Source organism: Oreochromis aureus, linkage group 4 (assembly GCF_013358895.1).
Source record: "Oreochromis aureus strain Israel breed Guangdong linkage group 4, ZZ_aureus, whole genome shotgun sequence".
In the NCBI taxonomy this organism is placed as follows: Eukaryota; Metazoa; Chordata; class Actinopteri; order Cichliformes; family Cichlidae; genus Oreochromis; species Oreochromis aureus.
Genome location: NC_052945.1, coordinates 25,922,742 through 25,948,060, shown reverse-complemented (window position 1 = coordinate 25,948,060; position 25,319 = coordinate 25,922,742). Strand labels below are relative to the sequence as shown.

Below are 25,319 nucleotides of genomic sequence, written 5' to 3'. Positions count from 1 at the left end.
TATGAGGGACCCCACGCCTTCCCATTTTACACCCTGCTACACAGTCTTTGGCTTTTGATGTATTTGTAACTCCCACTGTGACGCAGCTTTATCTGAGGTACAAAAATGTGAGATTTATGATGATATAAACTCCCAGAGATGTCATTGGTACTCTAGGCAAACATTTTTTGCAACTTTGTGGGACACAAAGAAAAACATATGCTTCCAGTTTATCATTTTTGATTTGTAGGGAATAAAATTGGTGAATAAATTAGATAAAATGTATTTGATCTAAATGTCCTCAACTAGTTAGTCTCTGGAAAACACTTCAGCTGGTGTCCTCTGCTGACCTTTGGCTTTTTGCTGTGGATTTGAAGTTAGTCTTGTTGGTACATCTGTCTGGAAAATTCACTGCACCTCTATTGTGTGGGGTGGTGTGTGATAGCCTGCACCTGACATTCTGAAATGCTGTGAATTAATGTTCTAATTTCAATGTAATGTATTATTCACCTGATTTCTAAGACACTTTTCTGGTGAACTGTGAATAGAGCAGAAAGTCGTACATTTGCCCATTCAGGCAAAGGTTCGTGTGGATGTGAGTGAACTAACACTCATTGATCACACAGGCTACTTGAAATAATGTGTTGCCCACAAAACCCCATTATGGTTCGCCTGCCTGTAAAGTGAAATCAGAGAATTACTTCCTCTAATCCACATATAACTCGCTTCCCCTTAGCACCACTCCTCTCTAGCTTTCTGACTTCCTCCTCCACTCTTACAGATTTGTGTTTACCCTCTAATGTATGCATCCCATACACGTGTCTTTACACTCTCAACATAAGGAAAGAGGGCATCAGTCAAAGTCAGCGGGAAGGTGACAACTTCATAAGCAGCGATCAGGTTCAGTCACACACACGCAGTAAAAAGCCAAAGCGCAGTTTAGCGCAGGGTTCACCTTTCATAGCACGAGGCACAAGAAGAAGATTCTCCATCTGGAGTGGGCTGACAAACTGAATTCTCCGGTGATATTTCAAACACAGCAGAGGACTCATATGGCCTGTTAAACCCCTGCTGACTTGGCCTCTCGCCCTGTTTGTATCCCTACCACCTCAAAGATATGACACAGATAAAATGGAAAACATTTGAAAGGCACACTTGTTTTTGTAGCCATCTGTCATCGCTCGTCTCCATCATTCTGGTATTCTCCTTCCATCCTGATTTTTGTTTTAATTTCCACACCCTCGGCTCTACATCCTGAAATGCCACAAACAAACCTCCTTTACTTCCCATTTCTCTCAACACCCTACTACAGCAGGCTACCTTTCTCCTCTCATTCTCCTCTTTCCCTTTATCACTCCTCTTTTACTGTCACTAATTCATTCTGTCACTCATCACCTCCTTCTCACATGTCCTGATTTCCTGCTCCATTTCTAGAGTGTCACCAGTGTAATACGAGAATGTCTCAGTACTGTCTCTGCTCTCTGGCGACCTTGCTTTTAACCTTGTCCCCTCTCGGTCCTTCTCTTTTGATTCAGTCTCTCTCCCTGACTTTTTTTTTATCCTCCTCCAACAGCCAAGATGGCAATGAGCAGCATCCTCAACACCGATGACATCAAGAAAGCTCTAGATGCATTTGCAGGTGAGTACCAGCACAACTGTGAAGGGAAAAAGTTAGTCCCCAAAAAGCTGGAACCAGAATTTTTTTTTTTTTTTCGCTTACAAGGAGTAAGTGTTAACCTGTAGTAGACAAAACTCCACGACCTAAAACTGATCTTCTGGCAATGACATGCGCTGTTGTTCTACATCTGTTACACTCAACTTATTAAAAATAATTTTCCACCTTTGGGCTTCATTAACCAGACCAACACGGAATAAGAAACTTTGTCTGTGAAAGTTCTCAGTCATCCAGGTCATCGTAGTCTAAGGAGCTTGGAAAGAAGCGTCTGGACTTCTTTAAGTTGCTTGAAGACGTTTCACCTCTCATCCCAGAAGCTTCTTCAGTTTTGTCCCTCTTTAGGGGGACACTCCCACAGGGTTTAAATTTGGTACTCTCCACCATTTGACCCTAGAACTGAAGAAGCTTCTCGGATGAGAGGTGAAACGTCTTCAAGCAACTTAAAGAAGTCCAGACGCTTTTCTTTCCAAGCTCCTTAGAATAAGAAACTTTCCTCCACTTTGAGAAAATAGCAGTTTCATTGTATTTCATCATGTTCTGACAGTTTGTGAATATTCACACTTACTTATGTCGGGAATTTGATGCCCTTTAAGTTTCCAACAAAAGCTTCGTCTCTTTTTTAAACATTAGAAGATCCAATCGTTTCTAAATCACACTGTTATTTGGAATATCAAGTTTTAATAGGTGTCAAGAGGAGTTTAAATGGAATCGTCAAAGTCCTGATGTGGGGGGGCTTCTGTGTTTTTCTGCGTGTCCAGTTGCTGATTCTTTTGACCATAAGAAGTTTTTTGAGATGGTGGGTCTGAAGTCCAAGTCTGCCGACGATGTGAAGAAGGTCTTCACGGTGCTGGACGCGGACAACAGTGGCTTCATAGAGGAGGAAGAACTCAAGTGAGACAAACTAACACATGCACTCAAACACACGTGTGTGTGCAAAGAAATCCCCAAAAGAGTAACAATTATCCACACAAAAGCATTCTGTGACACAGATCCAATCTTCTTTGCTTCCTCTGGTAGATTCGTCCTGAAGGGCTTTGCCAAAGATGGCAGGGACCTGACAGACAAAGAAACCAAAGCATTTTTAAAAGCAGCTGACAAGGATGGAGATGGCAAGATTGGAGTCGATGGTAAACAGCAACACAAATACATCTAATTATTCTATTATTCTAAATAAAGGCCCAAACACAAAGAATCCAAAAACCCAAATGGCAGTTTGTTTGTTTTTTATTCCCATTTTCATTCATCTATGTATGTGTTTAGTTCTTCATGGATAAAATCATGAGGAAAAAACATAAGGAAAAGCAATCAGGGCAGATTTTAAGCATAAGGCTATGAATGTTCATATTTAAGAAAAGTTTTTCCATTTTTTTGCCCTGAACTTCAGGGTAAAGCACACTACTACAATTTAGCCTTGCTCCTTGAAATTGGCCATAGCAGTTCGGTTGTGATCGCATCCATAAACAGAAGCTACTGTATATCACCTCTGCTGCAGCAACCACGCTCTATGGCCTTCTAAGACTATTATCCTGAATCTTGAACTCATCTGGACACTTTTACACCCACTACTAAAACTGACTTAAGGGATATCTATGTCCTAGAAGACCTAGTGAACTCCCATACACCCATACAAGATATCCACTTGGCCATACGTTTCTTCTGCCGTCAAACTGCATTTTTTTTTTTTCATGGTGTAATTATATCTGTTCATTTCAAAAACCAGTGGGGGATGTAGCCACTGTAAATGACACCTTAACCACAATAGTCAACTAAAGATAAGGGCATGTGGTTCAAAAGGGTTGGATGAACATCTTTGTCCTTACAGCGACAAGAATGTACAGTTAAACCCTGATACAGAACTGACAGATATGATTTTTGTCTTCTGAATATAGTAAACATACGATTATGTAAAAGCTGAGATCCACAGTAGCTGCAGAATTCATACAAATGTCTGTCTACCGGTGGGTCCGCCTATAGGAATCATCAGCCCACTCACGGAAAACTCAGGTCCACACTTACACAGGTATTTTTTAAAATTAGGATTTTTCAAAAAAAATCTGTCCACATGGAAACGTTGGGGGAAAAAAAGCATGCCAAAGCAACAGATGGTGATGAAACAATATTACAGTGTGCAGCCTGATGTCAAAAAAGGCGATAAAGGTTCCCATCTTTGATGTTGCAAGATAAAAATCTCAGATTGTGAAAACATTCACCCTGGAAGAGGTTTTCTCTAAAGCTTGGTTTTCAGTTATCTAAATTGTAGTTTCTGTGTGGATGACAGTCCAAAACACATGGAAAAAACCATGTACGTGTGGACAGGGCCTTTGAAAAACGAAAAAAAAATCACAGTCACCTTTTTACTTATCTTACGTATTTTTGAGGTCTTGTTCTTTTCTAAAGGCCTGAGTTGTTCCTATAAAAAAAAAACAGAATTCTGTATTTGTAATGTGTTTGATTGAAGTATTTAAGAAAAGAAACATTTTTTCTTTTGTAAGCTCAAGAAAATTCAACTGCCCACCCAGAGATAACAGTGTGACATGATTTTTAAAGGCATGCATGTGATAACTTGTTTGATGCAGATAAGTCTCAAAACCTTCTTCTGATATTGACATGGTATCAACTTGGCATTGCCATTAAATAAACCCGTCTGCACGTGCTCCTCAACAGCGTTTCGATGTTTTGCTGTTTTCGCACACTCCTGACAGGTTGTGGTTTTTTCCTTCTCTTTCAGAATTTGCTGCCCTTGTGAAAGAATAATTTTTCTGCTCCCACTGCAACGAAGGATCACGTCGCAACCAACACCACATCCTGGCAATCCCCCCACCTCCCCCTCCTCCGCCACCTCCGCCAGCACCTACACCTCTCCTTCCCACCAGGCTGAAGCCGATCCCCACTCCGATCACTCCTCTCCTCAACACCTCCCTGCAGTTTTCACGAAACACAATGCTGCACTGAAGTAGGCTGTGCTGTGCAACCTCCTCACGTCCCAAGTTTCCCCTTTAGCCGTTTCACCCTATTTATTTAATCCTTTTTATACAAACTGTTCTTGTTTCTGTTTATGTATAGATTAAAAAACATGCCTGCAGGAGTTAAACTTACATTGTAAAGCATAAAGTAGATATATAAAGATAACAGAGATTATAAAAGAAAGACCCTCATTTCCTTCTCTACTTCTGACTTTGCATCCTTTCCTAGCTTTCAATTTCCTGAACCAGTTCTTCCTCTCTCTTCCCTTCTTTTCTTCTAAGTTTCGTTTTTTTCTCTTCTTCTCTCTACTCATGTCTGGCTCAGTGCCCCTTACTGCATTCGCTCCCCTCTGTCCTCTCCCACACCATCAACCTATCTATCTAGCTATCTATCTAGCCATCCATCCATCCTTTTCTCCTCTGGTAATGAGCTGTTGTAAAACACACCAAAAGAAGAAAGAAGTCAAGCTGTGAAAGAATAAAATAAAGTGGAAAAAAGAAAAGCCTTGAGAAGGCTGACTCACTAAGTCTCTTCTGTTAATTCCTTCCTTTGATGTGACTCTTATCTGATTTCACACTTTCAATCTCGTTGTCCTTCTTTCTTTCTCCCTTCCTCTATTCTGTCACTTTTTCCTTTATCAAGCAGATCAGCTGAAAAGACCTAATATTGTATGAGAAGGTGTACTTTCAAAAACTAACTGCTGTGTCTAAAGGGGTTAAAATGATCACACAGTATCATTTTTATAATTTTTCTTAGGATATAATCTGTGGCATAAACAAAACCTAGCCGCAATTACAGATTACCGAGGAATCTCCTGCAAGGCCACATTATGGGTGTAAATCCAGTGGAGGTTTAAAAGACCATATCTCCCATTTGCCAAAGAGCCTTTACTCAAAAGTGCAATACTAGTTTGAGAACCATGCTGTCGAGCCATTAGCACAATTGGATTCATGCCGAGGTTCAATTTGGGTTAAGTATCCCCAGCGGAGGACCCAAACAGGCAACACAGGAATCTTTATCTTCTTTAGTAGAACATTTTACTGCCTGAGCAAATAAACACAGATCTGAAGCTCGAAGGATATCACTTTATTTAGCAGGCATAAGACTATTGAGCTCAGTGCTGCTGAGACAACCTCAGTGCTTGTTCCAACAGACAGTTACGATTAGTGTGAGGAAGACAAAACCAGAGGAATTATAGAAAGAAGTATGTGGGAGTGACATCCTCTATCACAGGATGAAGTGCCCCTGATAACTTTGTTTTCTGAGATCTTTTGATGAGTTCTCAAACTCTAAAAGTAAAAATTGCCTAACAATCCTTCACCATAATGTGATACCTAGGATTGCTGAGAATAAACTACCACATGAATTCAGTTCAGTTCAATTCAATTCAATTCAATTTTATTTATATAGCGCCAAATCACAACAACAGTCGCCTCAAGGCGCTTTATTACTTCTATGGATTGTAAAAGCACCTGGAGTGTGTACGCACAAAACATCTGAAACACTAGGATCTGGCTGCTCATATGTACCTGTGAAAAAAAGTATGCCTCTGTGGTTTTTGTCGGATGAGGGTTAATACTGTTAAAACCATTAAGGGTCCATTTGTGACCGGGCTGCAGTAGATGCTCATTTGCCCTTAAATGTGCAAAACGCTCTGTTTATCGAGAATGACAGATGAAGGAAGTAGAAAGAAGTGATGCTAGGAGCAGAGGCCAGATATGAAGTCGGGACTGAAACACACTTGGTAAAGTAACAATGCGATGCTATTAAGGTGGTATTACATTATCCTTTAATACATTACATTATTCAGTACATTCCATCTCAGGAACATCATCCTATTTTTATAAAATATTACATTAGGTGCCTGCGGTTATATCATCATTTTCTAAAGTACATTTGAAGTACAATTAATATTTAGCAATGGACTTAATATCACATGTTGAACATGTGGAGGAAAATGGTGGAGGTGCAATATAAAAACATTAAAAAAAGATAATTAAAGCAGCTGCATGGCATCGAGCACCCTCCCTGAGTTATCCTCCATAATGAAAGATACACTTTACATTAACACAATCTTGGCTCTGATTCCTAACATCAGCTGTACATTATATACACGTCACAGACAGCGATCAGTATTTTCCAAAAAGGACAAAGTTAAAAGCGTTCGCATGTCATCTCTTGGCAGAAAGACGTAAACATCACAGGAAAGGAATGATGATTTAAAACCCGTTGTGATCAACACACCCACTGGTTTGTGTTACAGTGATTCATTCTTACTATTTTACAAACCATTTAACGCAAGTTTTAAAAGATCTGACATAAACACACACCTCAAGTCCTTATTCAGACTTGTTTCTTCTTTGTCCCATTTTGTGTGACAAAGGGGAAAAAAAGACTCGATTTTACCTCAGAATTTAACAGTATATACTGCCAAGGTCAAGAACGAACTGCTAAGCCTAATAAAAGCATTTATTTCAGGGTCAAGATGTCATCTTCGATATAAACGTGGAGCCGATCGGTCATTGGTGGACGTGGGCTTCAGCTTAACCGTGGCGAACGGATTGGTACCCCTGCAATATACAAGGAGATAAGGGCAGAGGAAAATAAAAGCTGGGTTGTATGAAGGTTATAACCAGAGAAATGAGCATTACATTTCGAAAACTGTACAAACATCAGCTCACAAACCTGAAATGAGAAGGATAGTCATGGTTTTCCAAATGCTCCTAACTAAAATGGTTTCAGCACTAGAATGCACTTCAAACTCTAATGGAAGCAGTTCTTTGCCATTTCAATCACTGCCCTCAGCTGTTGCTCTCCGATTGAACGGGTACGTGACACACTTCAAAAAAATATCATTAGCTTTTGTAGAAGAGAACGCAAAAGCGCTCATTTTAACAGCCTGCCTCCACTTTGAAAGCAAATTTGAGATTATATTATTCTTACTTTGGGAAGAGCTGCGGCCGGGAGTCATTCACTTGCGATCTCTGTCGAAAAAAAAAGGAAAAAGAGAAAACATGATGAAGAAAGTACAGTGTGAGATAGTGAGAACCATTACAAAACCGCAAAACAAAGACACATGCACTAATGGGAGCTCAGCGAGATCAAGCTCTTGACCCTCTCGCCCTTTCTTTTTCACTTGGTCCTCCCACAAAGGGGCTGATTGATGACCTGTGTCATGTTGCCCAACACACACTTCTCAGCGGGTCCACAGTTGACACAAAGTGCAAAATTACATTTTTACAGTAGTGATGGACTGTAAAAACAACAACAACAACTGAGAGCAAGCAGACAGTCTGAAAATATGCTTTCAGCTCCTGGCACTCAAATTGTTTCTGCATGTTCCTAAAACGCAAATGCTATTCAGAGCACTTTCTGATCTCAGTAGCACCAAAGTGAAAAGGTCATTTCTGGAATTATTCCCAGATCACGGCAGGGTGCTAAAGAGGAGCAAAAGAGGAGCACACACACACACATGCACACAAACTCCAGGCTCACATCAGCAGCTCGAGCTTCCTCCCTGCATCCACCAGAAAGAAGGATGTGGTGTCATTGAGAACAGCACCTGGCCACAGTGCCCCTGCTGGACAGATGGGCAAATGCCACATTTGTAGCAAAGGTCTGCAAATACCGCACCCCATGAGAAGCTCCATCTCACTTGCCTATCTTAATTTTCTCCGTTATCTTTGCACTCACATGCAGTTTTACATGGTCGCTGAGTCCCACACTTTTTCCCAGTGTGGTTTTTAAATGATCTTTATCGTTAATAATCTGTGGGCTGGTGGTTAGAACTTTGTGGGTAAAACTTGGGTTAAGACCAAATCAACCACATATTTATGGGAATGGGATGCACACAACTGTGGGAAAGATTGATTTTTGCAAGGGGGCAAATAAGAAATCATTAATAAATTATCAGCAATTACACATGCGTTTAATAAGATACCACCCAACTAGATCTGTACAATTCACAGTGGATCATAACCGATCTATAAGGACTAAGTGATGGAAAAAATAACCATTAGATAACTTGTTGTAGCGTAAATCTCTTTTACAAAGACTGCAGATGATAGATGATAGGACAGAGGATTGACTGATATTCTCCTCGCTGATTATTAATAACTGACTGTCATACCTTATTTTCTGAATTAGACAAGTTTGAATTCATAGGTGGCGCCATATTCATAGATGACTGTGGTTTATTCAAAGATGGTGACTGCAGCGGTGGCGGTGGTGGAGGAGGAGGGGGCGCGGCCCCACTCTGACTGCTAACAGGCAGGCTGTTCATGCTGCTGTTGCTCCTGAGAGTTGTTCTACTGAAATTATACAAAAAGTAAAATTAGTTTAGAAATACATTTTTTAAAAAAAGCACCTGGACTTTTTAGGTCCTATTGATATAAAACCTGGTATTGGTATCTCAACCATACTTTGTTTCTGTCCTCTAAGTTCAGGATGTAGCCCACTGAACCGTGTTAAATAAATTCTCAGACTTTGAAAAATGTCTGAACATTTTTGTGTTGACTGCTGCGTATACTTCATTATAGCTTGTAGCACATTTAAACCAAGGAACTTGACCCAAAGTCTGGAGTATAAAACATCACTACTAAGAAGTCCAGTTGCCCTTTTTTTAAGCTCCCAAGACTACCACAGAAATACAGCATCTCTGTTTTTATACCCAACACCTGATCCCTCTCTCTCTCTTATTCACAAAAGCAGGTCTTACTTTTAAGCTGAGGGATGGATGGACTGAGTTTTCACATGAGATGCACGGGCCTAGCTTTGGTGCAGTTGATAACGTTCACATTTAGCTGTGGCAGACTGTGTGTCCAACTGGAACTGAAAAAGTTTTACTTCAGCAGCTCTTGCTGAATTTCCCCACAGCAATAGGCCACCCAAATATTTTAAGTAGTTCACCTATTATTTCAGACCATGAAGTTTCATACTGACCCTCTTTTAAATATGTTGGCCCCAAAAACAATAGGGACAGCCTTGGGGCAACTACATCATGTTTTCTGCATCACGTTTGAAGGCAAACATTGTGCATGAGGTTTAGCTTCCATCCATTATTACCTGCTGCTATTACAGAAAGAAAAGATATGTTGACTGAAAAGCAACAAACGCGAAGCATCCTCCATTCTGAGCAATACGTTGTTTTTGTCATGATATAGCAATACACTTCTGTAACAACAACCAATTATAGCAACATGACGTGACATTTGATAATAAGAGGCACTGCTTGCCACCAGGGCTGATATATTTTATACTACTGCATGGCCAAAGTTTGCAGACCTAAGACCTTTCTAGAACTTCATTCGTTCCAGCTACAAGTAGCAAGTAGGATTGTGTTTAAACAAACTTATTAACAACAACTAAAACCACCCACACCCACTGAATATGAAGAGGAATTATACTTCTGAGAATGAAATGAGACTGAAAAACGAGGAAGAGGAGACAAAAAAAGGAGACAGTGGTGAATGGAGCAAATAATTATGATTTAGTATAATGCTAAATAGCTAATTAGTGCTAGTCTAACCTTGAATGTAGGAGTGAGAGACACTTGAATAATGTAACTTCCACTAGCACCAAATTATTTTGTTTACTTCGAAGTTTAAGCAAGTTAGCTAACTTGTGATGTAAATTGACTTTGTCGAGTGTCTGGACAGCAGGAGTTAACTTGTCAGTATAGCTAGCAGGCTGAAAGAATGTAGATGCTAGTAGCTGCAGTATTAATACTTCAAACTCAGTCATTTTGATCTTGGGCATTATTACCATAATGCACGTGCTCTCTGCCAGTTAGAGTAATTTTTTTACCTGCTGTTTTATAGGACTGCTGGTGGTGTCAGATTATATATAACATAATGGAGAGAAAACTCTAGAATTGCTGATCACTGATGATCAGTCAACTTAATGAGATGTTTATTACCTGGGGGCGGGTGACACTGGTGGATCGTCCACTGCTTCCACAAATGAGGCGGGAAACCATCCTTGACTGTAAACAAAAGGTGACAGAAAGTAAAAGCTACAGTTGTTAAGTGTTAAGTGAAAGAAATACACAAATAGGAACATGTAACGGCTTGTGAGCCTTTTAGTACAAGTGAGTTATGCTTTTAGTAGTTTTTATGATGCTAGCTGTGTGGTTAATGTCAGTCAGGTTGGAACTTTTGCCTTTGGATAGCATCTGTGTTAAGTACAGACTAAATATTTAATTTTGTTATCTTTGCTTAATTCAGTGCACTTTTTTCATTTTTCTTTTTTTCTTCTAGTCTAATATTTTATTCCTGTATTTTCTATTCAATCATATGTTGGCATAGTGAAACTGATCCTTCTTAACTTTAACAACTACTGCTTGCACAAATTCTAAGGACTACAGATTTTCTCAACACGCAGAATGTAGAAATGTCCAATTTTGTTGAACTTGCATAACAAAAAGCAGTAGAACAGCGAAACATATACACTGTATGTTCTGATAAAAGATTTCTAGGTAGCTTACAGACAATCTCGATGAGTAAGTAGTTATATGTAGCAGAGCTATGCAAACAAATTAAGATTTAATGTGTGTTTTGCTTTTGCTTATTTCTAAATGGAAACCTGAGCTCAGCACCATCAGGGCTAGAAGGGCTTATGAGGCACTATCTCTATGTCTACAAATAACCCCATTCATTTTGTACTATGCTAAAATTATTATTTATTTTTCTTATTAAACTGGCCTATGTCATCTGCAAGCAAATGACAGGAACAGACACTTTGCACATCCACACAAATGCAGTCTCCACGCAGTCACAAAGTAAGATTTGTTTTTTTACCGTGGGCTGTTGTCGGCACGTCCAAACAGCCAGCCGTTCCTGGGCTGTTGGACCAGCACATTAATTATCTGTCCCCTGTTGAAGGTCAGCAATGTGGGGTTGGATCCAGCAGGCTGGTGGGCCACCCGGGCCTTCATGACTCGTCCTCCACCACCACCACCACCACCACCACCTCCTGCTGAGTCTGCTCCGAAGCGAAAAACGCTTCCCTGTGGAGACGGGGCTGGAGGAATGACAAATGAAACACAAAGGTACGAAGAGAACAGTTTGTTAAGCTGATAAACCTTCTTGGCAAAGAAGAATCTCTGGTGAAATGATTAATTAAAGAATATTAATGGCTAGATTTTTTTTTGTGTGTGGGTAACTCAGAGGGTTAGAAGACTACTAAATGTCTTACTCCCGGCGTAATGCTTTTGTTTTAGCAGCAGGGTAATTCACTGAATTATACTGAATAAGCTGATGTTATTTTCCCCTCCAGTGAACACTGGTTACAGCCTACATTATTTTGCTACTGTTGTTTATGTTCTGTTTTGATAAATCATTACTCCGTCTATTTTTACTCTAAGCAACCAAATAATTAGACTTTTTTCAGCTGAAAGTACAAATGAGGAGCCATGAACGTGCACGATGTGCAACGTTATTAAGAGGGCAATAAACAGTCAGAGAACTCTGAAAAAAAATGATAAAAACATCTGGTAGCTGTAAGCATAATAAGCAGTGATGAATAGCCATGATGGGATGTGAATATTTAACAGACAAGCATTAACGTGATGGGAACACATTTATTTTTAAGTGGAACTAAACATCAGATCACTGAAATGGGTTTTTCGGGGTGGCTGTGGCTCAGGAAACAGAGCGTGTTGTCTAATAATCAGACTTTTGGTGGGTTCTCCAACCATGTGTGACAAAGTGGGTACGATCCTGAACCCAGAGCTTCCCCTGATGCATTGTTTGGATTGTGAGTGAATCTTAGGTTAAAAGTGCTTAGGCATAGATAAAAACTAGAAAGCAGAAAAACACTTTGCATCACTCGAACACCTAAAAAGCAGATTTTAAGTCTATTTCAAAGTATTGTAGTTCTTTTTAAGTCCACTACTCACCTCTTGATGGTATTTTGCCGAGGGGCATCTCGTCTCTGCTCCTTCTGATTTCCTCCTCCCTCATTCCCACCTGTATGAACATATAACAAGCACAGACTGAGACAATACTCAAATCTGTTGTCATTTTAATAAACATGTAAACATGAGGTACTGCTGCTGTTTTTGTAGACTAAACAAGCTTAAACCTGCTGGAATTTCAGCTACAAACAACATTTCTATTAATCTGATATCCAATCACTAATCTGTCAAAGGTTTTTGAGATCCTTTAAATCAAACTATACTGACAGCAGTAATTGGGGTCGTTGCAGTCAAAGCTGACCTTCCACAATATAAAATGAATACTCTGCCATTTGTGTCTCTGATTGGTAGATGACTAATTTTCGAGAAACACCGCCCACGTAGACTGACAGGATTTGAGGTATGATGCATTTTTTGCATCTGATTGCTTGAGGGGATGTAGATGACACATTTTAGGCCTGGTAGCCTTTCAGTTCATGTGCTGAAAATTGCTGAAAATGTTTTATGTAGACTTTACCATGTGAAGTAAAGCGAAAATTAAAATGATAACTGACCTGTCTTAATGAATCTTTCATGTTCATTTTATACATTTTTTTAAAGTTCTCCTAGGTTCTCATTAATATTATGTCCCTCGTATTTATCTTGCTTCTTTTTTGGTTTCTTTTCTGCTCATGCGGGAGCTTTTTTACTTGTTTTGCTCGATATGTTCTTTGTTCCAATCACTTGTACATATTGGACTTTTTAATTACAAACCCAATTCCAAAAGATTTGGGACGTTGTGTAAAATGTAATTAAAAACAGAATGCAATGATTTGCAAGCCTGTGCTGTATTCACAATAGAACACAGGTTGAGATTAAATTGCATCATTTTTTAGAAAAAGATTTTGAATTTGATTGCAGGAACATGCCTCAAAAAAAGCTGGGACAAGGCTGAGTTTACCACTTCATCTTCCTCTTTTCTTTTAACGACAGTCTGTAAAAATCTGGGAACCCTTGAACACAAATACCCACAGATTCTCTGAATCTTTAGAGAAGAAAAATACATTATTCTAGTAAACCTCTGCCATCATTACTTCTGAGAAACTCTGCCCCTATAAGATGCTGTTTTTTTATATCCGGTCATGTGACTGACCTGTTGCCAGTTGACTTAATTGGCTGATAAATGTTCCTGCAGATGTTTTGTCACAGTACAACTTCATTTTCTAGCTTTTTGTCGACCCATCCCAGACGGGTTGCTTGTTGTTAAATTCAAGATGAGATAATGGTAAATTTTCTATGTGTATTCTGTTCTATTTTGAATAAAATGTGAATTTCTGAGATTAACAAATCATTGCTTTCTGTTTTTGTTTGCATTTTACACTTTACAGTTTTGTTTCCTTTTGGACATAAAAAGCAATTAAGTGTCATAGCATTTCTATTTTATGACTTCACTACCCAGAAAGTATTCATTGTGGCATTTTTGAAATTACAGTTGTTGAGTGTTCACTATTTCCTGTGAAGGTAGTTTATTTGTGATAGTAGCTGTGGCAGATTAGTTTGCACCGGCGGGCCAGGAAACAGCGATTCATTTGAGCTTAAAGGAATAGTTCCACGTTTACTCACTGATTGTTAGATGAAAAGATTTATTGCACACTACAGCCAGCAGCCAGTCAACTTATCTTAGAAACGTGGAGGGAACAGTGTGGCTCTGAAGTCAGTATACAAATAGATGCTTTTTTTTTTCTTTTAATTTGTCAAACCTGACTTACAGGCTTTTCTCTATGATACACTGGGATAAATCCCTCGTCAGACCAAAACAAACACTGGATCAATGCTAATCCTCTGATTGTTATTATGAAAGGATATGTGTGATATGGTGGTTCACTGGCATGTCGCCTTCCAATGAGGAACAGACCAGCAGGGTTTATCTCAGGGACATCTTTGGTGTTTACTTGAATAGTAATTGCAGCTGTCATTACAAAGAACAATGTGGTTTCGAGTTGTGCAATTATCTTTGGTGGTATGTCTGTGTCTAAATCACTTTAGGGACGCAGAGAACTCATAGACAGTAAAATGTGCACATATTTGAATGCTACACAGGGTTCAGATTCAGATAGCTTTAAAAATGTGTGCCGCATTCTTCAGTTTACAACTTTATCCTTCCTCTGAAGGGTTTCTGTAATTGTGCCTCATGCACCAAGTGTGATTCATTTGGAAGATTTCAAATCAGTCGATGCTAACCACCAGAGGGCACTCTGGTAACAAAAATGTTGTGCTTTCCCCACAATGGTGTGCCTTGGGTCTGATGTTATGAATTTCTCAGTGGAGATAACTCACAGCTGTATCGCAATTGGATTTCTTATCTAATATTTGGCTCATGAATTCAGTTCTACTCAACAATGCAATTTTTAAACTTTCAAGCGGTTTTCAATTTTAAATTTCCCAAAATAGACTTTAAAGAGATTCACTCAGTTTTCCACCCCAAAGACAGGATTATACCCCACACAGCTGCATATTTTTGGACCTGTGGAAGTTTCATATGTGACTGTGGCTCCAAACCTTGCATAAATAATTCAGCTGCTAGAGTGAGTCACTGATATAGACACAGTTTCTTCTCAACTCACAATGTTGTCCAAAGTTGCAGGTCTGTGGGCCTCCGGTCGTCTGGTGGCATCGACCTCTTCTGTCCAGGCAGCAGCTTGCTGCTGGAGAGTAACCCCGTTCTGCAACACATCATCACACACACACACACACACACACACACACACACACACACACACACACACACACACACACATGCAGATAGATATTTTTCCCCATTAGTAAGTGAGGATTAACACAGTTGCGAGCTTAGGTCACAGCAGCTTATTTTAATACTCATTTGGCCAAAAAGAGAAAACTGAACACAATCTTCAGAGTGGTGCTATTACACGTACCATTCGTATTTAAATAAAAGTAGTTTTATTAGTCTTGCATGAATAGTCTTACAAGACCGAAATCTGTTTCATCTGGAAAGGTTAAAGCTGTGGCATTAAAAGTTTGTGAGGAATTATCCCATTAGGCAATAACTGCCAGATGGGGCCAACTTTTTGAGCATAAACGACAGACAAAACAAGAAAGCAAAAATCCCAACTTTTGATTATGAACTCAGCAAAACTTTTGAGTCTCTGACCTCGATATTTAATTTCAGATCTTATTTACTACACCTTGATGTTTATTTTTTTAAATCATGGCCCCATTTTTGGTAAAATAGATATTAATGCCAGGAATGCTTTTGGGAATGCCCTGCGATTGGTTAGTCGTTACTGAATGGCTGTGCAGTGTCTGCGTTTTCTAAAAACCAAGTTGGTGATGCTCAAAATGTTTGACTTGAAGCTTCAAGACAAAGATCCACAGTTGCTACATCTGTGATTTATATGCAGTCTATGTTGCAGACATAGTACACCCCAAATCCGCCACACATACCATGTAAGGCACGAGGAACAGAAAAAGGAGCCCAAGAGATTGGGTATGTTCCAAAAGCACCTCCTATCTCCTTTTCTAACCACTTGTCCTTGACCTCGATGACATTTTTACTGTGGTCAAGGACAAGCGGTGGGTAGGAGAATTCGTAAGGACGTAGGACATGAAAAGAGCAGTTTGCTGAGCATCCAAACGACCCTTGTCTCCTCAAACGATGTGAGGTCCCTGTGTTGAATCGACAGTGTGCAGAATATGAACTACAGAACACACGTCTTACTTCACCGCAACTTGTTCTTAGCCTGAAGCTTCAAAATGAGAATGACGTGAAAACTAACACTTCATCAAAAAGGTTGGAACTTTAAAGAGAGAACATATGGGGCCAGATTTACAAAGAATATATGGCAGCGCAAAGCCTTCTCACACAACAAGCTTTTGGATTTACTAACAGTTTTGTGAACGTCGTGGATATTTTTGTTTTTTGTTGTTTTTTATTGCGGTTTTTGCAGCTGCCCTGTGACGTATGTATGATGTATCTGTGACGTATATTATGATGTATTTGCAAACATGATTTACTCACATTTGTGGGGTGTTATGTGGGGTGAGTCTTTAATAAATACAATTGAAATGTCTGCCAAAAGCTTTTCGCAGCTAATAATGAGATTATGTCACTACGTTAGATTAATACTCAGAATGTTACCTTCTTTAACACAGGGCAGCTCGAATTCTGATGGTAAATAACATTTGGCATTCCTCTACACATCCTACAGGTCAGCCGTTCCACACAGTTCCACACTCAGTTTTATACAGCAGAATAGTTTGTAATATTGCAGCTCTCCTCTGGATAAATCCAGCTCTCCGCCTCAGTCTCAGTCCTCAGGACTTCAAACCCAGTGCCAAGCGGTTTCTATCAGAAGAGTCATCGCTCATATCCTTCAGACTCCTCCCACTGATCTGACCTGCCTCACTGGTTTCTGAGAGTGGAAACTATACACGCGCCTATGCACTGTAATATTTTGGTTAGTAGGCCTAGATTACTCTCCCTCATGCTTCCTCATTGGGTCTGGGGCTGCTCTTGGTAGAATGCTGGTTAATACTGCGAGACAACAAAGACAACATCATTTAAACCAAACTAAATTCTACGGATGCTTGAACGCACTTTGATCAATTAATATAGCTCGTAAGCATGATTTAGAAAGTTGATATAAATCAATGTTGTGTAAGGCAACAATGGGACGACAAGAAGATTATTTTTTACAGCAGTGTGATGTTCAGAGTTCAACTGTGCATTTAACAATCTGTTGTTGAAACTTCAACATTGTTCAGCAGGTTAAGACTTGAGCTGGGAAACACAGTTATAATTCACCTTTACATGATACGCGGCACATGGGCAGTTTTGTCCGTTGCTGTCAGTTATGGGATGGCATTTTCTCCTCTCCTTTCATAAAGGATGGTCCCAGTGTTTTCTGTGCTAAAGGGGGTAATAAAGGAAGCAGTGGAGCTTATTTCTTAGGCACCAGGAGAATTGGAACACTTCTTATTATGTCTGCCACACAGACACTTACGCATCACTTCACTCAGTTAGGAACCTTCCTGAGCAAAATGGACTACTGGAAGGTATCAAGTGGTCCAAACAACAAACTGTCCAGATCAAAATCTGATCAGCTGCAATGAGTCTGTTCCACATGCGCCAAACCCTCATAGGACCTGAAGGATCCACTGCAGCACCCTGGTGCCACTAAACAGTCAGGCCTCCTCGTTCATATCATGTTAAAGCTGCTTTGGTGAATTTTATGCTCCCCTCCCCTTGTGTTTTTTCCTCTTTGCTTCTACTCCTTTGCTCGTCTCTCTCCTCTCTCACTAGTCTCCCCCTTCTTCCTCCGGTATGTCAGGGGGAGTAATTGATCCTTTCCCTGCCCCTATTTAAAGGAGCCCAGGAGAAGCAGTTCTCTGACTCCCAAACAAAACAGCTCTCTGCTATCCTCACACCCTTGATTTTTCCTTTAGACTTTTTTGTTTCTTTCTTTGTTAGCTTAGATTTCTTACCATATTTGTATCAGGAAGGAAGTTCTCGGTCCTTTGTCCCAGACACCTTACACCTTTTCCCCCCGTTTATTTTGCCAGGGCTCCAGACCTATAGTTTTTTCTGTTTAAGTTTTTCAGTTTTCTGGTAAACTAAAACTCACGTGTTGCATCCTCTTTCTTTTTTACGTCACTAAAATAAGTTGAGCCTTCATATTTTTGCGGCCATAATAGTAACTATAACTGTGCTACTGTCATGTCAAATATATAGTTAAATTGCATGAGATAATCTGTGGTTAAATAGTAACAGTGTCTCTGTTGAGCTCCGGCTTCATTACATCTTCCGATTTAATCTGACTTTCATGATTTTGATCATTCATGAGCATCTTTCCTCAGACTCTTTCTCTGTTATTCATCAACTCCATTTTAGCATCTGTTTGAGCATCTTTCAAACTGCTGATCATAAAGGCATATAGCGGAGTGGCCACACCTTACTTGCTTATTCTCACATGATGCTAAGATTAGTTGTTATGAGGTCATATTTAATATGTTGCAAGGGTCTGTTTTGTACAGCAGTAGCTATTTATCTATTCCTGTTGTAGCATACATTATAAGTTCAGAAGGTTCAACAGACATCAACTTAACAGGAACAACTAACATGAAATGTCAGTAGAGCGGTATCATAAAAAGTGAAAAAAAATATCATAAAAGTGAGTCCAGAGTTCAAAGACAATCTGCAACCAGGCTTGCTGTAGGAAGGAAACCTGCTCTTGAACTTTAAAGGTCCGACACATGGTTATAAAACAGGATGACCTCACTCTGGGGAATTATATCTTACATCTTATCTTATGTTTCCCTGACATTCGTTAGTAAACTTCATCTGCGAAGCATCTCCAGTTAATAAGCCAAAGTGACCTATAAATATTAAATTTACAAATGCTATTTGAAGTAAGTTGTATACCTTATTCATGAATTTGGTGAAGGACTCTATCAGGCCACAGTGCTTTTCAGCCAGGAAGCGGTATCTTCTCTCTTCCTCCTGCAGAGCCTGGTTATGGCTCTCCCTGAGGAAGTCCACATACTCACTACCACCCTGAGGATATGCCTAATTGACAGAACATGGATACAGAAAACTGTACAAGGACACATACACAAACAGCAGTGCTGAATTTCTCTCCAGTCTACTGAAAGTCTACTGAAATGCACAAACCTGGCTGGGTCTCCTCCTCAGTCTCTCCAGAGCTGCTGCCTGGCTGCGGAGTTGCATCTCATATGTTTCCCTGCTGCCCTGTATGAGAATGCATATCACACCTGTGTAAAACCATCTCAATCGCCCAGGTATTTACATTAAGTTGAAAATCTATTTGTAGAAGCTACAATTTTCAAGTTATATTAATTTCCAGCTTCATGGGTTTTTTTTTTAATTTTGTGGACTCTGCTAGAGTAACTTTGTATGTTTCATAGTTCAAAATAAGCCTTTTTTTAAAAAAAAAAAATACTAGGTTACAGCCCTGCCACTCAGTCCATCCATAATGTGAAACAAGCTGGTTCAGCTCGTTGCTTTTTTAGGCCACCCTGGCTTAAAACCAGCTTTCTTCTGACTGGCTGCCAAATGCAAACAGAAGGTTTGAACAGCAGGTGTGTTGGGCGCCGTTCACAGCCAGACCTCTGACATCAGACAGATCCAAGAGAAGATAATCTGAGCCGTTGGAGCAGTCTGAAGTCTTCTGGTTCACTTTGACATACACTGACCTCATTATTTTAAGCTTTGGCCATGATTAGCATGACCACCATTGTAAGCGTATATAAGAGGGAAAGCATAAGAGGTTCAGTTTACCCTATCCTGTCATACTCTTAGAGTCCCTTCTGTTTTGTTCTCACTCACCAATAAGTACTCTCTGTCTAATCGGACATTTTTTTCCATGGAGTCAAGAACCTCCAAACTGAACGAGCGGAACTGAGAAGAGACAAAGAAAATCAAGTTATCCTAAAAACATGAAAAACCAGGAACATGTTCATTCTGTCGTAGTCAAACACTATGATGAGCAATGAGTGTCTACTAATATGTAACTTACCACTCCCTCTAGTTCTAAGACGAGTCTTCGCTGGCTCTCAGAAACCTGAATCAGGACATCTCCTGAAAGATGAGTGGATTATAAATATATAATATCTTTACAGAACAAAAACATTAAATTATATAATGTGCAGTTTGACTTCCAAACTCATCAGGTATCAACAGATACTAAACCAGATTTATCAGTAATGATAAGCAGGTAAAATACTGTTCTGTTGTTGCTAATATAAGATCAGACCATGATGACTCTAAAGTCCTTTTTGTGTCACAGATACTGGATGATCTCACAACTCAGTTGTTGCACAAGTGGCTGATTTCAGCTTTGTGTTGCTCCAGCCTAATATATTCCTTATTTTTATTGTTTTATTAACCCAGATTATGTTTTTCCATGTAGGTGCATGTAATAACACGATAACTCTAGCCAAATTAAGGAACTGTATTTCTAATTCCATTAAAAATATAGCAGATGTTGACCAAAGTGTTGCACAGCTGATGGAGAGAAACCAACATAATGGCTTTGACAGTATTTTGGACAATTTCCACTTGTGAATACAGACTAGAGTAAAGCCGAATAAAGACTCATGAAGGAGTAAGCCAACCCTGAAACTATAAATGTCGACAGCATCAGTCCAAGGTCCACCTTTCACTGTTGACAATGGAACTGCCATTATATTAGCAGGTAACAAATGCTGTAAGAGTTATTTCAAAGCGAATCCATAAAGACGTGTTCAAGGCTGTACTAACAGTGATTCAGAAAAACAGTAAGGAAACTGGACTTATTAAAGGAGACTGTTCCAAAAGTACATAGCTACAGTCCAATGAAAAGTATTTACCCCCCTGTTCATTTTTCTCATAATTTTTACACTTTTTCAGATAATCAAACCAATTTCAATACTAGGCCAGTATAACCCGAGTAAATACAAAATACTGTTTTTATATGATGATTTCATTTATTAAGGAAAAAATTTGCTCTAGTCGAATCTTAGCACACTTTTCTCTGCAGAATTATTTGAATTCGGCCACATTGACGGGTTTTCAAGTATCAATGGTGTGTTTGAGGTCACGTCAAAGCATCTAGATTTAAGTCTAGACTTTGACTGCCTCATCCCAAAACCTTCTGTTTTGTTATTTGTTTGATTGTTGTGAGTCATTCAGAGCTGGACTTGTTTTTGTGTTTTAGATTATGTTGCGTGACCTAAGAGTGCTTGAGCTGTAGGGCACGAACTGATGGCTGGACAGTCTTCATCAGTGTTTGGGCCAGGTAGGTTTGGGTAGCTTTTATCCCTTATTACAGGAAAGCCAAACTCATTTTCCATTGTGGGCCACGTACAGGACTGGTAAAAGTCCCCCTTCTGTCAGGGTGAAGCAGTGTAACCACGTGTTGAATTCCTCAATTATCTTCATCTAAGAAAACTGATATGCAGTTTCAATTTTACAGTATGTCTCAGTTTTTTTACATGATAAAGAAATGCTGCTGTAGTAAATGGAGAAAAAGAACATTGCTGGCTAAACTGCCCTGTAATAATAAAACTACATTTTTGCTTATGTTTTAGTTTTATTTTATTTTAAGAATGTATTACAAAAATATAAATTGCTATGGTACAAAATAAAAACGAACTTTTCTGTCATCTAAATATTTGTCTATTACATGATTACATGAGTGTAGTATTAACGGCCATAGCCAATGTCTTTATCAGTAGCAAAAACCTGTAAAACTTTAAAACTTTAAAAAATAAAATTAAAAGTCCAACAACCAAAGTCCTATGACCTATTTCACATTTGGTCGGCTAACTCTGGAGCCCACGCCATATATTTAAGATGATTTATTTAAAACATAAATCATAGTTTATAAACTGCATTCTGTACTGACTCTAGTTATCTCTGTCTAATGATAAATGACATGATGATGTGAAATGAGGTAGTTTGTTAGCTCTGGAAGTTATTTTCTTGCTAACGCTGTTGTGTATATTACAGTTTTCCTAGTGTTCTACTCTGTGTGGCTTTATAAAGTGAAACGTTTTTTACCACTTTGTGTGGATGGCTGCTGAACTTTCAGTTTTGATTCTTGGGCTTGAGGACCAGTGTAAGTGATTTGACAGTTACTTACATTTTTTATATGGTTTCCTTGTTACTATACTGAATTGATTTCTTACAACAACTCTACTTCCTTTTTAATGAATCTCTGCGTAATCGCAATAGCATCCTGAAAGTTTCACAACTGCTTCCTGAGAAACCTCAAAGGCCAGCTCCTGCTGTCAAGATTTATTGGAGTGAAGGGTAGGGGATGGACCTAAACACTGATAAGAGCTCTAACCCAGTTCCACCATCAGTTTCAAGCCTACTGAAACATTGCAGTACATTCTGGAAATGTTCGACTTATTCAGCTTGGCTGTCACTGTTCCTGAATTTCTTGCTCGGATTCATTTCCTCAGCAGGGAGACTATATCATTGTACAGTGTACAGTAAGAGTAGACTAATGATCCAGTTCCTACAAGGTCTTCAACTCCAACTATTTAAACTGTCATACCGTTGACATAAAGCAGTTAAGTGAACGGAGCACGGCCCACAGCCTGTCTTCATCTATTATTCATGTCCCCCGCTGACATCTGACGCCCATCTGCCAACATTCTTAACTTACATAAAAACTCCCTGAAACATACATTAATTTAGCTTTGAACCCATCCAGCTGTTATGAATTAGAAATTAAAGTTTAAAGTTCTGCCACAATCTTCAGCCCGACTTGATTTGAGCCCAATGCAAATATTAGGTGAGCCTAAGCAAAATCTTTTAGTCCTCCATGCACTGACTGTTGCAAATGCTGCGAAATGCAGTGCCTTCAATAAATTCAAACACTATGTTTAACACACACATCAAAGGGTATGCTAATCACACGCGCGCATTACGCATGCACAGCAATTATGAGTGCAATAAAATGCTGCCTCAGGGAAAACTGGGGTCCTCACGATGAGGAAAAACATGTTTTAATGTGTTTAATAAATGGCCATGAATACATCACAGACAAACTGCTCATATCCTGATGAGGTGCAAAAACGTCTCATCAGCTGTGGATTGTCACATACCTATGGAGCGTGATGATGCAGTGTGGAAGGCTCTCTCCCCAACCTTTGAAAGTGCGCTGAAGTAAGCGTCACTTGTCGCAGCAAGAGCTGAAACACACACAAACAAACATACACAGCACAGTCGTTTGATGCTTTTCTTTAGCACAGTTCATTTTCCAGATATGACACTTCAAAAGCAGATAAAGAGAACTGCTAAATATAAGGATATGGAAAATATTCAACCCTATTTGTATTCAGATGTAACGGTTATATACCCAGGTCCTCTCCCTATAATGTACCAAAGAGTGGTTGAACAAAAATATGCAAAACAGTCTGAGAGTGTGAGACTGGCTCATTTCAAGAGTGAAACATGACTGATTGTGCTTTATTACTGTCAGTTTGCATTTTATGACAGTAAAAATAACAAGTTCTAATTTTGTCACTTCCTGGTCTTGGTGAGAGCTCAGTGACATGTTATAAGTTTCAGGCTCCGCCCTGTACACACACAAGACGTTTACAGCCCCCCTTTGTGGCTGACAAAGAGACACATCTTAATCTAGTTCTCACATCTGCAGGACTGTTAATGCACCACCGCTATTAGTGATTAATTCTTGATACAATAATTGTGCTGTCTACACAAACACATTTAACATAATATAATGAATATCATTTACATTTTATCATTTTAAAGATATTCACATTAATGCACCAGCAGTGGGATGAGTGATGAATATGATGTAGGTAGTTAAGGGATGAAAGACAGAGTTTAATCCTGGCTCTGCAATGAGCTCTTCTATTTCTTACAAGACTTATAGAAAACATAAAGAGCTACACCTAAAAAAATCCAATAATACTGTATTGAACAAAAGCGTCATTGTTCCATTATGTCCATATCAAATATAGTGGTGGAAGCGTGTTTGTCTGCTGATAATGTAGTCATAACAACGTTGGTTGGTTACAGACCCATAACTAAGGCTGTAATAGCACCAGGATATTCCCAAAGCATATGAACTTTGGAGTTGCACTCAAATAGATACCTGGCAGCTTCCAAACTGCAGTTTATGGCAGTTATAAAGATAGTTTTGTAAATTTTCCCCAAAAGAACATTTAAAAAAATTAGCAGCAGATTTTTTCTTTGTTTTAGTTTCCATACATTTGTTCTTTTCTTTCAATACTTACCCTTGAAGGCTTGGATGTAACTGTTCCCCAGTGAAACCAGTTTCTGTAGGCCTGGGTTGAACTCATTAATCAAGCTCTGTTTACAAAAGCACACACACACATACACACACACACACACACACATATGCACATTTACCACAGCTTCTTTTGAATATTGATAGCCAGAAAAAATGTTACGAACCCACTTAAAGAGGAATCAATACGATTAATCTTGAACTCAATTTATATTTATGAGCACGCCCTCTCTCTCTCTCTCTCTCAACACTGGAGCCTCTGCAACACAAGACTCAAATCTCTGCTGCTATCAATTGAAAGCGAATGCTCGTTGAATTTGAAAATTACTTTCCTGAATTCACATCATGTTAGTCACGAGTTTTCCACCTCAGTAGCCACGAAATGTTTCCATGTTCCAAAATTTGCCCCAGTTCCCTGAAGAATCTCTCGAGAGGGAATCAAGTTTGTTTAATGTAAGTGTGCGGCCCACACAAAGTATCTGTTTCTTACCGAGTAAATCCCCAAGGTGGAGCGGTGCAGCTGATCACTATTCATTCCCGACATGTTTATATCCAGAATAGCGCAACTGTGAATTGAATCCAGAGAAGGTCTGCAGGCCTTAAATCTCTCTGAAAAAGTCCCGCAACCTCTGAAAGAAATGAGAGTTAGATTGGGTGTGGAGCTGAAGAGAGAAGGCAGCTCAGTGAGGTGGTAATCAACACCGGTATGGGCTGAGAAAGATAGGAGTAAATAATTAAACGGGGCTCAACCATAAAACACACTGACACATGCTTTGTGTGTGCTCAGGTGGGTGTTACCTGAAGTGAATGTTTTATTCAAGACTTTAGTACATATCTGCTTTCACAAAGTGTTGGAAATGATGAAAAAAACTGTAAAATTACACTGTTATTATCATATAAAGCCATATCTTTTTCAATATAACAGAATAAATCCAACAATTTCTCTCGGAATTTGATGATTTTCCTTTCCTGCCCCAGATCAAGGCTAACAGTTTCCTCA

The 25,319-nt window shown here is 39.3% G+C and overlaps 2 protein-coding genes across 4 annotated transcripts in view; one reads left to right on the top strand and one right to left on the bottom strand.

Moving 5' to 3' along the window:
• Nucleotides 1-5,192, top strand: part of pvalb6 (parvalbumin 6) — a 52,483-nt gene extending 47,291 nt beyond the window's left edge. The window contains exons 2-5 of one of the 2 annotated variants that reach the window (XM_031740170.2): nt 1,553-1,618; nt 2,413-2,545; nt 2,672-2,781; nt 4,383-5,192. In XM_031740170.2, the coding sequence (XP_031596030.1) occupies nt 1,558-1,618; nt 2,413-2,545; nt 2,672-2,781; nt 4,383-4,408 (330 nt within the window). In that variant the 5' untranslated portion in view covers nt 1,553-1,557 and the 3' untranslated portion in view covers nt 4,409-5,192. The remainder of the gene's footprint in view (nt 1-1,552; nt 1,619-2,412; nt 2,546-2,671; nt 2,782-4,382) is intronic. The other variant, XM_031740169.2, reaches the window with a different exon arrangement.
• A 1,204-nt stretch (nt 5,193-6,396) lies between these two features.
• Nucleotides 6,397-24,997, bottom strand: baiap2l2a (BAR/IMD domain containing adaptor protein 2 like 2a). Of its 2 annotated transcripts, none has more exons than XM_039611416.1 (14): nt 24,810-24,997; nt 24,306-24,381; nt 23,148-23,234; nt 20,069-20,130; nt 19,879-19,950; nt 19,204-19,281; nt 18,955-19,098; nt 15,137-15,235; nt 12,516-12,585; nt 11,416-11,638; nt 10,536-10,601; nt 8,748-8,928; nt 7,562-7,602; nt 6,397-7,188 (listed from the first exon to the last, which is right to left on the bottom strand). In XM_039611416.1, the coding sequence occupies exons 1-14, from the start codon at nt 24,861-24,863 to the stop codon at nt 7,107-7,109; spliced, it is 1,335 nt and encodes a 444-aa protein (XP_039467350.1). In that variant the 5' UTR covers nt 24,864-24,997; the 3' UTR covers nt 6,397-7,106. The 2 variants fall into 2 exon arrangements, with proteins under 2 accessions (XP_039467350.1, XP_039467351.1); XM_039611417.1 differs by having other exon boundaries at nt 7,094-7,188; nt 8,748-8,925.
• Nucleotides 24,998-25,319: the final 322 nt, after the last annotated feature.

Bases quoted from the DNA above. Each gene is read 5' to 3' on its own strand.
- baiap2l2a (XM_039611416.1), bottom strand. From the start codon at position 24,863: ATGTCGGGAATGAATAGTGATCAGCTGCACCGCTCCACCTTGGGGATT. The intron at 15,236-18,954 runs GTATACAACTTA...GATGTGTTGCAG, and splicing joins TCACCAAATTCATGAATAAG to AACGGGGTTACTCTCCAGCA. The intron at 7,189-7,561 runs GTAAGAATAATA...TGTATATTGCAG, and splicing joins CGGCCGCAGCTCTTCCCAAA to GGGTACCAATCCGTTCGCCA.